The 17,680-nt window shown below is 44.9% G+C and overlaps 1 protein-coding gene across 1 annotated transcript; it reads right to left on the reverse strand.

Annotated features, from left to right (window-relative positions):
* Positions 1-587: 587 nt before the first annotated feature.
* On the reverse strand, positions 588-11,106 carry tab3 (TGF-beta activated kinase 1 (MAP3K7) binding protein 3). Its single transcript, XM_083648199.1, has 7 exons — positions 10,962-11,106; positions 10,089-10,258; positions 8,511-9,783; positions 4,334-4,494; positions 2,667-2,760; positions 2,087-2,170; positions 588-1,480 (listed from the first exon to the last, which is right to left on the reverse strand). Exons 2-7 carry the CDS (start codon positions 10,188-10,190, stop codon positions 1,335-1,337), a joined length of 1,860 nt encoding a protein of 619 aa, XP_083504325.1. The 5' UTR covers positions 10,191-10,258; positions 10,962-11,106; the 3' UTR covers positions 588-1,334.
* Between the last annotated feature and the right edge of the window lie 6,574 nt (positions 11,107-17,680).

Below are 17,680 nucleotides of genomic sequence, written 5' to 3' on the forward strand. Positions count from 1 at the left end.
AGGTCACACATTGCCCTAGTTCCTGTTCACATGGGTGAGAATGAGTGTGTGTGTGCATGTCACTAAGATTTGCTGCTGTGTGTGTGTGTGTGTGTATGTCACTATGGCTTGCTGCTGTGTGTGTGTGTGCATGTCACTATGATTTGCTGCTATGTGTGTGTGTGTGTGTGCATGTCACTATGGCTTGCTGCTGTGTGTGTGTGTGCATGTCACTATGATTTGCTGCTGTGTGTCTGATCTTGGGTTGATTAATAACAAACATGTGATGGAGAAAAAACAAAAAAAGTGTTTGGTTCATTTGGGACAAAAAGAATCGATGCACGAATGATGACGTATTACATCAGCGTTTCCCAAACTATGGGTCGGGACCCAATTTGGGTCACGGAACCCGTGGGGGGGTGGGTCACCAACTGGTCGTGATGGCAACTCATTACCATATGTTTTTTGTGAGTTTGGGTCCCAGGGAGACACAAAATGTATCTTTTGGGTCCCAAGATGAAACAGTTTGGGAACCCCTGTTTGGGAACCCTTCCTGTATTCCATGGAAATGTGAAATAGTAATAGATGCAAGTTGTGCACGGTCAAGTCACGTAGAATCAGCTCCTTTATTAAGTACAGCAACTTGAGGCATCTGCACAGGAAATCGACATCTTTTGAACACGGAATACAGTGTGGCATAATATGCATCAAAGTACCAGGAATATATTCATATGCGAGTGTCTTTAGTGTTCTTCATTCCATGAAAGGAGCTCTTACACAGAGCCAGATACAGTGTACAGTCTACATCATCGCATTAGTCACACCCTAGATGTCTCCACAGTTCATCGAGGGAGTTAACAGTTCCTGGTTAATTAAAAGTGGAAGTGCCTCCATTTTGAGTTCAGGAATGGGCGCAGTTTGTGTAAACAGGGAAGTCTCTCATTCTGCATGGAATGTTCGCTCGGGAAAACCGAAGTTCCTCTTCTTCTCGATTCTCGTTCACTCCCGACTGTTCTGAAGCCACGCCCACCTGCTGTCCCGGTTGCGGCTTGTCACTCCCTTTTTTTTTAATGATGCGTCGCCATGGGAACAGTCTCCAACTGTCCTGGAAAAGCATCGTCATCCGCCAATGGAAACAAGGGTCAAAGTGCACGGAAGGATTAAGAGGGGAAGAGGGCAGCAGGGGACAGTGGCTCTTCCTCAGCAGGTAGGAGGGGCTTATACATAGATTGACAAGGGGAGAGAGAGGGCCTCTAGACATAGGCAAGACCTTCTGCTTGGAGGTGCAGTGTTGGAAGGAGTGGGGCTTATGCTATCCGGGGCGTTGGCTGGGGCGATGCAGCGCCATGCTAGGCTCAGGTGTAGCGCGGCATCTCGCACTGTTCACAGCGGTTGAGTGCAGGGTGGTTGAGGAAAGTGCAGCTTTCACAGTTCCACTGGGCGCCCTCGAAGTCCTCGTCCCTCTGGGGCGTCGCCACCGGCTTGGAGCCCTGCTCCCCTTCTGGCCGGAGCAGAGGAGAAGAAAGAAGAGACACAGTGTTTATCCACATGCTAAAGTGCAGACGACAGCAGCAATCTGAACGTGATTCACTCACATGGTGGAATAAACCATTTGCTGGAATAAACCACTCAGGTTTTCACTCGGGAGACGAGCGTGAGGCGTGTATTCAAGCATCAAGCGTTCAAGCATGAATGTGGATGGACGCTAAATGGCTCGGTTTCTCATCTGGTTTCCATGCCAACAGATTTGTCGAGGCCAACACATGCGCCAAGGACAGTCTCGTCTTTAGTCTTGCTTTTGACAAGATAATGGCCAAAAGCCTCAATGTGGTGGGATGCCAAACAGGCTTAAAGAGAGAATGATGAAGAGGAACAACGATCTAAACGGTAGAATGCAGAATATAGAACAACCCAGTGTTTCTCAACCCAGATCTTCCCACAATATCTCTGATCCCCAATAGACTTTTCAACACAAAGTTCCACCATTGTTTTGGTTTTTTTTGGGTCCACATCCATGTGAAAAATGTCCCATGAGCCACTTTTGTGTCCCAAGGCACCAGTCAAAAAATGATACAAATAAGAATAACTTGAGTTGGCGAGTTCTCACCTTTCTTCCCGGGCTTGGGCGGCACCACTGGCCCGGGCTGAATGTTGTCATAAAAGTTGTTCATGGCTTTCGGGTCAAACTTCCCTGTAGAAGGAAGCAGAAATGGGATATGCGGCGTGAAGAAGCCTCATCCATCAACTTGTGCCCAACGCGCTCTACTTCTGACTGGGCTCCACTCTTTCAACATGCTGCACGCTTCAAAGGGCTATGTGCACGAATACATATTTGTGTGTGTGTATGTGTGTGTGTGTGTGTGTGTGTGTGTGTGTGTGAGAGAGTGCGTGTGTGTGTGTGTGTGTGTGCATGCGTGTGTGTGTATGTATATGTGAGAGTGTGTGTGCGTGCGTGCATGCATGTGTGGGTGCGTGTGTATGTATGTATGCGAGTGTGTGTGTGTGTGTGTGTGTGTACGCGTGTGTGTGCGTGTGTATGTGTGTATGCGAGTGTGTGTGTGTGTACGTGTGTGTGTGTGTGTGTGTGTGTGTGTGTGCGTGTGTATGTATGTATGCGAGTGTGTGTGTGTGTGTGTGTGTGTGTGTGGGTGTGAGAGAGTGCGTGGCGTGCAAGTGTGTGTGTATACCTCTTGACTGCAGTAGATCTGTCTCCTTCAGGGTGCAGTCGATATCAATCTGAAGCTGTCTGTTCAGATTCCGCAATCGGGTCATCTCTTCAGGCTGCAGCCGGTACAAACACACACAAGCCGTTTAGATGAGACACAAAGAGACAAGAAAATGAGCCAATATGGTGACACACAATTCTGCTGTCGAAAATTGAGGAGAACAAGCCAATTTTACTCATTTTACTTGACAAAATAAAGTATATTTTTTTAAGGGATATTATTGGAATATTTCTATTTCATTTGACATCATTCAGTTCAACTGGATTTAATTTTGCATACATGAGCCATATCCTCCTGATATATATCGATGTAAAACAATTATTTGTGATTGTGATATTGATTTCCGCCATTGTGCAATTTGTGCCATTATGGATCAATGCACTGATCAGGTTTTTTGTGGTTGATTGCAATTGACCAATTTTGTAATAGTATGATCTGATCACCAATCCAAACGCTGATTGAAACAATAGCACATCATGTAAAAGTGCACAAGTAAACACATTGACATTTGAATAAAGCCTGTGTCTATCCTTTAATTGGTCTGGCCTAATAACCATGTGTAATAGTTCAATTTAGTTTTTACAATTGATTGTGTCCTTGTTGTGTGTTTTCATTGTGGCAGCAAAGCCTTCTGTCCAATGCATTAAATTGTTTCTAATCACACAGGATATGAAATCCACAACAATATAAATTCATATATGTGAGTTATGTATGTGAAGAATCAAACTAATGTTAAAGGAGCAGAATGAAATGTCTGCAAGGCCATTTAAAAAATAAGATCGGCCCATTCTCCATTAAAAAGAGTCCATATTCAATTCCAGTCACATGTCAATGAGAATAATTAATGTAGGCCCATTATGTGATAGTGCAGCTGACATTTAGTTTTTAAAAATTAAATTAAAATGAACATTTATTTCATTTAACCCATTGATACCTGATGCAGCATTTGTGTGTGTATCCCTTTAAGACCCGGGCTTAAAAGGATATACACAAATGAGGGATATTATCATCTGCATCAGGTATCAATGGGTTAATTTAATTTCATGTTTATTTGTGTAGGGACAGATATACATAAATAGAACATTTAGCAAGAAACGGTCTGATGTCATATATCGCAACATTTATAGCCTAAGATCATTTGCTTTGCAATCCCCATCCCTAGATGTTATTAAAAGAAAATATACAATACAATCAAATAAACATGAACAGACAGAGAGCACACATAGAAAGATAGAGGGTATTGAGTGGCAAAGTGACCGCCTACTTCCTGCTTCTGCACTGTACCAGAGATTTTCATCTGCCATTTATTTTCCCATAGACATTTCGTAAAATGCTTATAAAAATAGTTTTACTTGTTCAAACCAAACGGTTCAGATATATTTAGAAACAGGAGAGACAACATAACATTTCCCTCAGACAAAACGTTTTAAAAAAAATGCTGATTTTAGGTTTTGGTCTGAGTGAAATGTTCTATGGTCCTTGACAATAGCCAGCCCTAATGTCCAGCAGTAAGCTACGTAAGGGTGAGCAGTGACTGTGTGCTCCCTCTCCCAGGTGTGTGTGTGTGTGTGTGCGTCTCTGTGTGTGTATGTATGTGTGTGTATGTGCGTCTCTGTGTGTGTTCTCACTCTGGGGATCAGGCTGGTGGAGTTGACTCGTCTGAATCGTCTCTGCAGAGCATCGTACTCCATGTTGTTCACCTCCCCCTTCAGACCCTCCAGCTTCTGCTTCTCCAGCAGCAGCTCCTTCAACAGCCGCTCCATACGAGCCCGCTGGTGCAGGAGGAGAGCTGCAAAAACACACACACACACACACACACACACACACAGGACTCAAAACACATACACTGAAGCGCTAGTGTTGTAGTCTCAGTTCTATATCCGTGTCGCTCAGCTGGAGACAGAACTTTCATTCTACAAACTTGGTGGAAACAAAAGAAACCTGCATTGTGGAACAAATCCAGTGTTGATGGTGAGCCTGCATGCAGAACACTTGTAAACAGATCAAACACAATCAAATAATGTCACGTTGCTCAGGAGGACATCCATTTTTCTATTTGAAAAAGCTCTCTCCATGTTACCAAGTATGGGGGTAAAGCGTAATTTCCCGTAACCTGACAAAGGGGCGTGTGTTTGTTAGCGGCCGTTGGCGTTCTCTGCCCCATTCAAACGACTATTTTTGACAAGAAGTTCCCAGACGATTGGTAGGCAGAGCTCTCCAGAAGATTGGTAGGCAGAGCTCTCCAGACAATTGGTAGGCAGAGCTCACCAGAAGATTGGTAGGCAGAGCTCACCAGACAATTGGTAGGCAGAGCTCTCCAGACAATTGGTAGGCAGAGCTCTCCAGACAATTGGTAGGCAGAGCTCTCCAGATGATTGGTAGGCAGAGCTCTCCAGAAGATTGGTAGGCAGAGCTCACCAGACAATTGGTAGGCAGAGCTCTCCAGACAATTGGTAGGCAGAGCTCTCCAGACAATTGGTAGGCAGAGCTCACCAGATGATTGGTAGGCAGAGCTCTCCAGAAGATTGGTAGGCAGAGCTCACCAGACGATTGGTAGGCAGAGCTCACCAGAAGATTGGTAGGCAGAGCTCTCCAGAAGATTGGTAGGCAGAGCTCACCAGAAGATTGGTAGGCAGAGCTCTCCAGAAGATTGGTAGGCAGAGCTCACCACACGATTGGTAGGCAGAGCTCTCCAATCGTCTGGGAGGCTGAGAGACTCTAGTTGGAGGGATCCTGAGAATATATATTCCCTTCTTGCTCATACTCTGCATGACACACTACGAGTAGCGTTTTTGATTCAAAAAGTCTGTACTTGTTAGAGAAACCAGTCCGACTCCTAGCATCAAGTCTGTCTTTGTTAGAGACACCAGTCCTAGCATCAAGTCTGTCTTTGTTACAGACACCAGTCCTAGCATCAAGTCTGTCTTTGTTACAGAAACCAGTCCTAGCATTAAGTCTGTCTTTGTTACAGAAACCAGTCCTAGCATCAAATCTGTCTTTGTTACAGAAACCAGTCCTAGCATCAAGTCTGTCTTTGTTACAGAAACCAGTCCTAGCATCAAGTCTGTTTTTGTTACAGAAACCAGTCCTAGCATCAAATCTGTCTTTGTTACAGAAACCAGTCCTAGCATCAAATCTGTCTTTGTTACAGAAACCAGTCGTAGCATTAAGTCTGTCTTTGTTACAGAAACCAGTCCTAGCATCAAGTCTGTTTTTGTTACAGAAACCAGTCGTAGCATCAAGTCTGTTTTTGTTACAGAAACCAGTCCTAGCATCAAGTCTGTTTTTGTTACAGAAACCAGTCCTAGCATCAAGTCTGTCTTTGTTACAGAAACCAGTCCTAGCATCAAGTCTGTCTTTGTTACAGACACCAGTCCTAGCATCAAGTCTGTCTTTGTTACAGAAACCAGTCCTAGCATTAAGTCTGTCTTTGTTACAGAAACCAGTCCTAGCATCAAATCTGTCTTTGTTACAGAAACCAGTCCTAGCATCAAGTCTGTCTTTGTTACAGAAACCAGTCCTAGCATCAAGTCTGTTTTTGTTACAGAAACCAGTCCTAGCATCAAGTCTGTCTTTGTTACAGAAACCAGTCCTAGCATTAAGTCTGTCTTTGTTACAGAAACCAGTCCTAGCATCAAATCTGTCTTTGTTACAGAAACCAGTCTTAGCATTAAGTCTGTCTTTGTTACAGAAACCAGTCCTAGCATCAAGTCTGTCTTTGTTACAAAAAACAGTCCTAGCATCAAGTCTGTCTTTGTTACAGAAACCAGTCCTAGCATCAAGTCTGTCTTTGTTACAGAAACCAGTCGTAGCATCAAGTCTGTCTTTGTTACAGAAACCAGTCCTAGCATCAAGTCTGTCTTTGTTACAAAAAACAGTCATAGCATCAAGTCTGTCTTTGTTACAGAAACCAGTCCTAGCATCAAGTCTGTCTTTGTTACAGAAACCAGTCGTAGCATCAAGTCTGTCTTTGTTACAGAAACCAGTCGTAGCATCAAGTCTGTCTTTGTTACAGAAACCAGTCGTAGCATCAAGTCTGTCTTTGTTACAGAAACCAGTCGTAGCATCAAGTCTGTCTTTGTTACAGACACCAGTCCTAGCATCAAGTCTGTCTTTGTTACAGAAACCAGTCCTAGCATCAAGTCTGTCTTTGTTACAGAAACCAGTCCTAGCATCAAGTCTGTCTTTGTTACAGAAACCAGTCCTAGCATCAAGTCTGTCTTTGTTACAGAAACCAGTCGTAGCATCAAGTCTGTCTTTGTTACAGAAACCAGTCCTAGCATTAAGTCTGTCTTTGTTACAGAAACCAGTCCTAGCATCAAGTCTGTCTTTGTTACAGAAACCAGTCCTAGCATTAAGTCTGTCTTTGTTACAGAAACCAGTCCTAGCATCAAGTCTGTCTTTGTTACAGAAACCAGTCGTAGCATCAAGTCTGTCTTTGTTACAGAAACCAGTCGTAGCATTAAGTCTGTCTTTGTTACAGAAACCAGTCGTAGCATCAAGTCTGTCTTTGTTACAGAAACCAGTCCTAGCATTAAGTCTGTCTTTGTTACAGAAACCAGTCCTAGCATCAAGTCTGTCTTTGTTACAGAAACCAGTCCTAGCATTAAGTCTGTCTTTGTTACAGAAACCAGTCCTAGCATTAAGTCTGTCTTTGTTACAGAAACCAGTCGTAGCATCAAGTCTGTCTTTGTTACAGAAACCAGTCGTAGCATCAAGTCTGTCTTTGTTACAGAAACCAGTCGTAGCATCAAGTCTGTCTTTGTTACAGAAACCAGTCGTAGCATCAAGTCTGTCTTTGTTACAGAAACCAGTTCTAGCATCAAGGTTGAGATTGTAAAATGACACTGGTAAATAATTGATGATGATCACATAAACAATTTGATGGAAGATTGTGACCACACTAAGCACAAACAGCATACTGTACATAAAGCCAACACAAAACAGGCTATAGAGAAGACATTGGTAGTGCCATCAAAATGCCATCAAATGTGGCAAGGGGAATGATCTCAAAAATCATGATAACATGCAGTGACTGGATAGTTGTTCAAATACCACAAAACTATGGCCTCCAAATTTACCACATAACTGAATGTACACAAAAAACAGTACATTGTGAGCTTAACAAAGCTGCATTTATGGCAAAGCTACCATCCAGAAAGCCATAGTATCCAAGCACACATGCAAATAAAATACACATAAGCTGCTGTAACAAAGCCTGGACCAACAGTGTCAAGTAACATGAGCGAAATATACAGAAGGTTTATGTTGGGACAAATCCAAAAGGATGCCCTCACAAATCACAACCTGTAGCCAACTGCTACAGATGGTATGCTGTGCCATTCCATCCCAACAGCCTTTACAGGACCAGGTGCACCATATGGTGGACGGACACAAGTGTCACAAAGAGGGGGCACATTTATCAACATTCATTGAGAATACAGGAATGCGGCAGAGCAAAATGCCCCCCCCCCCCAATAAATCAATATTAATAATAATAATAATTATTATTATTATACGGTTCAAAAGGATTCTGATTTAATAAGGATATATGATACTGCATTCAGATTTGATCAAATTCTTCCAAACCCAAGATGATGCCCCAATATACACTGCTAAACAAATTCAAAGGAGGTTTCAGGAACAGTGAGTGATCTGTTGTTCTCAGGCCAAAAGGCTATTTCCTTATTGTAGACAGCAGAGATACAAACACAAATGCGAAGACAAACGCTACTAACAGTCAAGAGTGTGTGACACACACACACACACACACACACACACACACACACACACACACACACACACCTTGTGTGTAGGCGTAGTCATCGGAGCCTGAGCTGGAACGCCGTGGCATGCGCTGAAACTGGCTGGCGATGTTCCCTGGCAGGGCAGAGATGGGCAGGATGGGTGCGGGGGCAGCGTTGTGCTCCCCCTGGTGGTCGACTATATTGAGGAGAGACTCTGCCTCGGCCACAGGCGGCGAGCTGGGGGGCCTCTGGGCCTGGCCCCCCGGGGACACTTTGATCTTGAAGGTGTAGGCTGACTGGCCCGGCTGGGGAGAGGAGGCCGGCCGGGGCCGCGCGGGGCCCTGGTGCTGGAGGTACATCCCGGGGTGGAAGGAAGCCGGGCCGGGGGGTCCGCTCATACTGATGCCCCTGGAGGGTGAGCTGGGCGAGGGGCTGGTGGCCATGTAGAGAGTCCCCTGGGGTGGGTGGGGCGTGTGCACAGGGGAGTTGCTGCGGGGCCGCGGGCCCTCCAGCGTGATCTCTATCTGGTTCTTGAGGGCGCTCTTAGAGTGGTAGGGCCTGTAGACGGGCGGCTGCTGCTGGGCTTGTTGCTGCTGGTGGTGGTAGGGCATGCCGGCGGGAAGCGTCGGGGAACTGATGGGGAGGAAGACATATTGCTGGTGCTGGGGCTGTGGCTGGGGTTGGTGCTGGGGCTGGGGTTGGACCTGATGCTGGGGGGAGCTATAAGGCGAGCCATATGTGGGAGTGCTGTAGGGCGACTGCTGATGCTGATACACTGGCGCCCCAGGGGAGGACCACGGGGCTGGCTGCGGGCTCTGGGAGGGTGAGGGTCGGATATAGAGTGTGGTGTTGCTGTTGGGATAGTGGCCAGGGGGGATCTGCAGGGCCTGAGGGGCGTTGGGTATATTCTGGGACAGGGTCACTGTTATTGGGTTCATATTGTAACGTGGGATGGGCGAGTAGGTGGGAGACATGCCCTGCAAGCTGGGCGGAGGGGTGGGCGTGCTGGCAGAGCGGCTCTGATCGTTCATGAAGAAAGGGTTGTAGCCGGGTGAGGGGGCCATGGTGGCTGGGGCTGACAGCGGCTCCGGGTAGTTGGGCCGCTGGGGTTCGATGTGAGTGTCACTGGAGCTGTGTACGAGAGAGCGCCCCACTCCTGCTGCCCCTCCATTCGCCTTGCCTGCCTCTGGGGGCGGGTAGCCCAGGCTAATGTGTAGCATGTGGTTTCGGCTCAGACGGCCCTCCTCTGGACTGTGGTGGAACTCCCCATAGAGGTATCTATTACTCTCCTGAGCCAGCAGGTGGCAGCACAGATCCAGGTTATTGTTGTTCTGAGACACAGCAACACAGAGCATAGTCATGCAGATTAGACCAGTGGGAGTGTTAATGTACTCAAGTCATGTGGCTGCTGTCCTACTGTCCAGCTTACATCACAAGGGACTAGACTAGCCTTGGGCTGCCACAGTCTGATGAATAACACAAACATAACATCCTGACCTAAAACAAAGCAACTTTCTACTCAAGGCAATGCCTCAGTGACTCCAGCTTCTCTGAGTGTGTGAGTGAGTGAGTGAGTGAGTGAGTGAGTGAGTGTGTGTGTGTGTGTGTGTGTGTGTGTGTGTGTGTGTGTGTGTACCTGCAGAAGGCACTGGGACACTACCCCCTCTGGGATCTCTGGAAAGCGCTGCTTGAGGTCCTGCAGGATGTGGTAGTCTAGCTGAGAGCTTCCCTGCGCCATTCTGAGCCGACACAGAGTCAACGGCCCCACAGCTGCAGACGCTGAAATAACCAACCTCCTCTCATCCCCTAAAGATACAGTGACAGACAACACTGAAACCTACGTGTCATAGAACGACTGCATCAATCTTATTGTCCGTCTAGAGTAAGTCAAATGTCTGTCACACACCCTATGTCCTCAGGACATAGCAATTAAACAGCTTTAGGAAAACATGTCAATCAGATTTCAAAAATAAGATCAAAATATCCAACAAGACAGGTGAAACAACTGAATTGTGACACACAAACACCTCAACACTTTTGCTAACGTTACTATAACAATTCACAGAGGGCTGCTTCTTGGCATTGTGGCTGTCATTCTGTTGTTGTTTGTTTTAGCCATATTGTTGCACCCAGCAACGACGACATGCCATCGCTAGCAGGCTAGTTAGCAGCAACAGATAGCCTCCTATATCACTCAAATAACGTTAACGTTACTACACCGTACGTTGTGCTGTATGGCTACCAGAGGCATACGCTGCTGAGGCACTGCCCCGGTGCTTGTAATTCAATGCTAACGTTACAACCCAGTAAACAAGTTAGCTAGCTGGTTAAATGCGGTTACCTTAATTCGTCATTTAATTACCTGCTAACTTTGCTAATGCTAACATTAGCCATACTAAGTTAGCTCCTGATGGCTGGTCAGCTGCCACAGCTTAGGAGTTGATCAGCTAGCTAACCATGCTAAAGTTAGCTAGCGTTAGCTTAGCCACTACGGCTAGCTGCAACTTACCATATGTTTAGTTTCTCATGCATGTCTTCGACCATAGCACAGTCCAGAGGACATCTCCGATTATTTCTAAAGTGATATGCTGGGGGTTCTAAAAAAAATGTTTGCTAAATAATATTTGCAGTCTCGCATTCCAGTATCAGGCCCCTGTCGCTGAACTGCACAACATAAGGCTCTCTATCGCGATAATGTCAGATTTCTCAGGCTCAGGACCAGGAAGTTCCAAATCGACGCTGTCAATGCTGCGCATGTCTGATGACATCTGACAGTTAGTAGTGGGACCATAGCCTGGGACTGTCTACTTCAACCCGGGTACATGAGAGCACGCTGGCCCTTGGCCTTGATACAGTCCATTAAAACACACACACACACACACACACACACACACACACACACACACACACACACACACACACACACACACACACACACACACACACACACACACACACACACACACACACACACTGTAGTATATTGATGGACAGTAGGTCATTTATCAACTTCACTTCATATTTTTTAATTGAAAAATATATTCTTCTGAATTAAGTAGGCTACTTACTGATCATTCAACAAACGCAAAATCTTTAATTTAGTCAGATTGGAAATTATTCTTGGTTAGGACACCAAAATGCCATGAAACAACACACTGAATGTAGGCTATGGTTATGACAAGCACTCTATTTCATACACAATCAACATTGAAATAGGGTACTACATTCAAAAGCAATAGCCTCTGAAAAGAGAAAGCATTCCTAAATAAACTGGGAATGGAATGGAAAGTGAGTAGGCAGAAGCAAGAATATAATGCAAGAATATTAGGATGTGAGCGGATTAATGGGGATGGTCTATAGAATAATTAATACGTTATAAGCTGTCTTTCAGTGTAAACAAGTCCAGGCACCAGACATCCAAGCTATAGAAAACTAACAAAAAATAAAGAAAATTAGATGACCTCTCAACACTAGAACTGTTATTGATAATACTAATATCCCTGTCACTGCTGAAATGTATTTACTTTCAAATCATGCATGTAAAAAACACAAGGAAATTAATGACTTTGTTTTACTACAGTGATGAAATGGAAGACAGGGCTGTGATGCTCACTATTTATCTTCTTATCAAGTTCATTTGTCAGTTGCTCAGTCTAGTCTATGGTGGTTAGCCTTTGAGCAGAACAATAAGACACTTATAGAATCTAAAATGATTTTTTTTAACCCCACTTTTTGTTGTTAGCATAATAGACAAGCTAGGCTTTTCTCACTCTCTAACTAGCTGTTTTCACTAGGGGGCAGTGGGACATCCAGTAATTCGGCAGTAGCACAACTGTATAGAGACAATAGCAGGAAGGAACTTGCATTGGCTTCTGTCGAAAGGAAATAAAAGAGGGTGTAGAGTTTAGAGCAAGCCTATCAGCACTTAATGTAACGTTCACAGTTCAGCAGAGAACACAGTCAATATATGAAGGGGAAACAGTTAATGGTCTGAACTTGTGAGAGCAGAACATACCTGTTGAGTGGTGCCATGTGAAATATTATAATAAAGATAATAGAGGAATATGATATAGCAGTGTGTTGCTGAGGGTTTTAGGTCACTCACACCTCTCACTCCAGATCACAACTATACATCATGTGAAAAGTTGGGTAATGCTTTAGAATACAGCCCGCAAATAAGCATGTAGTTATAGTATATCTACGGGGTACAAGGAGTGTAGTTATAGTATAACTATGGGGTACAAGGAGTGTAGTTATAGTATAAATACGGGGTACCACACTGTAGTTATACTATAACTACAGATCTTGTTACCCTCTAGTTAAAGTCTAAATTCACTCCTTGTACCCCGTAGTTATACTATAACTACACCCCTTGTACCCCGTAGTTATACTATAACTACACTCCTTGTACCCCGTAGTTATACTATAACTACACTCCTTGTACCCTGTAGTTATACTAATATAACTACACTCCTTGTACCCCGTAGTTATACTATAACTACACTCCTTGTACCCCGTAGTTATAGTATAACTACACTCCTTGTACCCCGTAGTTATACTATAACTACACTCCTTGTACCCCGTAGTTATACTATAACTACAGATCTTGTACTCCGTAGTTATACTATAACTACACTCCTTGTACCCCGTAGTTATACTATAACTACACTCCTTGTACCCCGTAGTTATATAACTACATGCTTATTTGCGGGCTGTATTCTAAAGCGAATTCACTCCTTGTATCCCGTAACTGCACTCCTTGTACCCCGTAGTTATACTATAACTACATGCTTATTTGTGGGCTGTATTCTAAAGCGTTACCAAAGGTTGTTTGTAATGATAATTAAGTCAACTACTCAACCAGCCAGTGGGTGCAGAGTACAGTCTTGCTTGTCAGGGGTCCTTAATATAGCCAGCAGCTGTTAGCTGATAGCACTGGCATTTCTCTTAACTAGATACATAGGGAGGAAACTGAGCTTTTTAACTCTGGGCCACTTCAGATCACATTCTCTGGCCCAAATTGTAACCCCCCCCTATTAACCTCGGCTGCACAGTAAACACATGTTGAGTCATATGGAGTCATGTGTGTCTCTGTAACTAGCATTACATGAAACTAATACTAACTCTGCAAACGCTGCTCTCTGGAAGAACGCTCTTTTCCAGCTTAAAAAGGTTTTGAGTTGAACTGGCTCTTGTGCCCATGCAGGCTGGCAGCACCTGTTCGGTGGTGGAGTTGTTTACTTCTGCGGAGGAACATGACAGCTGAGCTCTTAGTAACCACAGCTGTTGAGACACTTTCATCATGAGTATTGTAGTCCTTTCTTGTGTAGTTCAAGAGTGGAGCTAACCGTAAGAAATCATGCAATTGACTCAGAAGAGCGCTATAGGAACTTCACATCCGTCATTCACCACAAGAGGAAAACAACACATAAATTACCTGGTGACAGCACCACTGCCACCTGCTGGCCGGGTGAGAGAGGCCTTCACAGGACTTTAAAGTTCACCACCTATGGGTCCAGTCTGGTTAGCAGCAGCACATACAGGCCTTCAGCAATGCCTCCACTGAACGTGTTTAGAACATAGCTTTCAGATCATCTTACAGACTCAACAGACACTAATACAAAGCTATTCTGTCCACCTCAGAGGCATTCTCATGTCTTGTAAAGACATTGCAGGCGCCGCACCTTAGTGAAATAAATTAGCCTATATATCATTTGGTGGACACTTTAAGATAAGTTAAGTTCTTGATCAGGGAATTGATATTATTGATCTTAATTGGTACCTTCGAGCTGTGGCAACTAGCCTGTCTGTGTCCCTCACCTAACCTAGATTTGACCCATTGAGCCAGTCCACTGGGGTTTCAGTAGGGGTGTATGGGCTCAAAAAGGGCCGTACCATCACAGAACATATTGACAGGGGAGTCAGGGCTGAGCTGCAGCAGCTGAGGCCCAGTCTGACTCAGGCTAGCTGTCCCTACCCTGCTGATTAGTTGCCACAGCTGTGGCGCTATTTATGGCAGTCCCCTTGTTGTCCCTGATGGCCTGCAGGACTCTGGACAGAAGAAGACAGAGATGCACCTGGGGTTCACAGAACTGACCTCCCACCCTCCAATCCATGCCTTCATCTAGAGGAGGAAGTGACTCAATGAGATGAGGTGAAGAGAGCATTTCCTAAACGTTGGCATGTCTGCTATGCAGAAGCAGAAGCCACCCCTTTCTTGCAACTCGTTTCTTGTAATGGTAGTTTGGAATGTAACATGAATTGCCTGCATGCTGATAATGTGTCCAGTTTCTGTTCCTTTCAAGGCTTCCCAGCATCACCACAAGATCCAAACTGCTTCCTGTCTTTCTCTCAGTCAACTAATGATGCATGCTGGTCTAGCTCTCAGATTTCAGCTCCAAGTAATTAGCTGGAGGTTTAGCCCTCTTGCTGTCCCGTGTCCCCCTCACTGGACACTGAGTGAATACTGCAATTATGTAACATTCCTTTCACTGCTCCAGCTGACATTGACCTTTGACCTGTAATGTGTATGTCGGGCCCTATTCTCCCACAAGCCTTCGGCGCTAAAACGGGCCTTAAACGCAAAAAAACGTGCCTTGCGCCTGTTTTGGGACGATATCAATATGGCTTTAGGCTGCCAAATGCGCTTTAGGCCGAATGGGCGTGGCGCAGCCCCAGAATGGGCCAAAGTGGGCGTGTCGGCCTTAAATCTCGGCGTACTGATATCTTGGCACCTGCCTTAAATTTAGCGCTTTGCGCCTTTGAAAACCAGGCCTATTCACTGCGCCAGTGCACTTGTGCCTCTCCCCTGTCACCCTTCTCTGTCTCTCTCTGAAACCAGGCGTATTCAGTGTGCCAGTGCTCTTCTGCCTCTGAGTCACCCTTCTCTCTCTCTCTCTGACTCCCTCGCTCAAACAGACACAACACATAGCAGCCACGCAGCACCCAGCTTCCCATAGGAAATAGCAGTTGTAAGTTTACTGCCTGTGAATGTCCACTCCCAGCATGCAATTGGGTCCTCCATTTCGCTACTAAATAGAGCCGAAATAGATATAAAAGGTAGATCTAAAATAATGTGTAATGGTAAGACAACCTGCAATTGTCGAACATTTCAATATTGGACCAAATAAAACATGAAATGAAACACCACCCTATGTGAAACATATATGTCCTCTTGAGCCTATATATACCCTGTGTGGATTTAACGTGATTTAGGTAAGTGACAGCGGAACGCGCTTCGGAAGCTTCTACTGTCATCTGCTATACTGTGATGTGCGCTCCAATAACTTCGCCCTACTCCACATTTAGTTTTACAATAAAAACACATTTATGCAATGACTTTACATAATGTAGGGTATATTTATGTGCATCATTCTACCTGCAGCAGGGGAGAGAAAACGATATCTTTCTGGACAAACTTTCACCAATCTAATAGGCTATATTTTTCTAGCTGATGCGTTTAGTACATTATTTTCACTTTGATCTTGCTATAGTGTAGCGTATTTACATGCTTGCAGTATTGAAACTGCAGTTAGATTGGTTTGAGAAGCATAATAATATGGAATAATAGCCTATAATGCAGACAGACAGGCTGGATGAAGAGAGGGGGGGGGGGGGCAGAGCGTTTGGCTTTCGTCTGGTTTTGCGGGATCACTGGAATTGGAGCTAAAAAGGCAAGCGTGCGATTCGTTTATTGCACTTATCCAATGAGCATGACGGTGCATAATTTTACGCCTAAAAGGCGTGGTTGTAATGCTTTGGGCTGCATCTAGCGCCAGCACGACGATATCAAGTGCGCCTTTCCACGCCCACTGCTTTGATCTGCGCCTGCCGCTCGGCCTAGAAACTGCGCCGATGCAACGATAGGGGCCGTCATGTCCAAATGAAGGCAGTGGGCTCTATTCTCCCACAGGCCATCGGCGCTATTACGGGCCTTAACCGCAAAAAAACGTGCCTTGCGCCTGTTTCGGCAAGATAGCAATAGGCTTTAGGCTGCCAAATGCGCTTTAGGCCGAATGGGCGTGGCGCAGTCCCAAAGTGGGCGTGTCGGCGCTAAATACCAGCCTAGTCATATCTTGGGAGCTGGCCTACATTTAGCGCTTTGCGCTTTTCAAAAGCAGGCCTATTCTTTGCCTTCACTGCTTCTTCTCTGTCACCCTTCTCTCTCTCTCTCTCTGAGTTCCCAGCATGCATTGTGTTTCTTCATTTCGCTACTAAATAGCCACCAAATGAGCCAAAATAGATATAAAAGGTAGTTCTAAATTAATGTGTAATGGTAACACAGCCTGCCATTGTCAACATTTCAATATTGGACCAAATAAAACCTCGAAATGAAAACACCACCCTATGTGAAACATATATGTCCTCCTGGGCATATATATACCCCTTGTCGAGTTAACGTGATTTAGAGAAGTAACAGCGGAACGCGCTTCGGAACCGCTTCTAATGGCATCTGCTATACTGTGATGTCCGTCCAATAACTTGGCCCTATTTCACATTTAGTTTTACAATAAAAACACATTTATGCAATGACTTGACATAATGTAGGGTAGTTATGTGCATCATCCTTCCTGCAGCAGGCGAGAGAAAATGATATCTTTCTGGACAAACTTTCACCAATCTAATAGGCTATATTTTTCTAGCTGATGCATAGAACATTATTTTCACTTTGATCTTGCTATAGTGTAGCGTATTTACATGCTTGCAGTATTGAAACTGCAGTTAGATTGGTTTGAGAAGCATAATAATATGGAATAATAGCCTATAATGCAGACAGACAGGCTGGATGAAGGGAGGGGGGGGGGGGGGCAGAGCGTTTGGCTTTCGTCTGGTTTTGCGGGATCACTGGAATTGGAGCTAAAAAGGCAAGCGTGCGATTCGTTTATTGCACTTATCCAATGAGCATGACGGTGCATAATTTTACGCCTAAAAGGCGTGGTTGTAATGCTTTGGGCTGCATCTAGCGCCAGCACGACGATATCAAGTGCGCCTTTCCACGCCCACTGCTTTGATCTGCGCCTGCCGCTCGGCCTAGAAACTGCGCCCATGCAACGATAGGGGCCAGTGTGTCAAGGAAGGTTTTCTAATCAATATGAGTATTACAAATTCTATGATTATACTTTACTGCACAAAATAAATACATCTGATGGCAATAACGATAAGGTTCTTGTGTGAATCACCTCTTAAAAAAACTCCATAGCATTAAATATTCCTATAGGGGGTTGTCGT

This window comes from Poromitra crassiceps (genome assembly GCF_964638095.1).
Source record: "Poromitra crassiceps genome assembly, chromosome: 12".
NCBI classification, from domain to species: domain Eukaryota; kingdom Metazoa; phylum Chordata; class Actinopteri; order Beryciformes; family Melamphaidae; genus Poromitra; species Poromitra crassiceps.

What these genes read in the sequence shown, in the direction of transcription:
- tab3 (XM_083648199.1), bottom strand. Translation starts at nt 10,190, where the DNA reads ATGGCGCAGGGAAGCTCTCAGCTAGACTACCACATCCTGCAGGACCTC. An exon ending in TGACTACGCCTACACACAAG is followed by an intron (nt 4,495 to 8,510) that starts GTGTGTGTGTGT and finishes GTGTTTTTGCAG; the next exon opens with CTCTCCTCCTGCACCAGCGG. An exon ending in AGATCTACTGCAGTCAAGAG is followed by an intron (nt 2,171 to 2,666) that starts GTATACACACAC and finishes TTCCTTCTACAG; the next exon opens with GGAAGTTTGACCCGAAAGCC.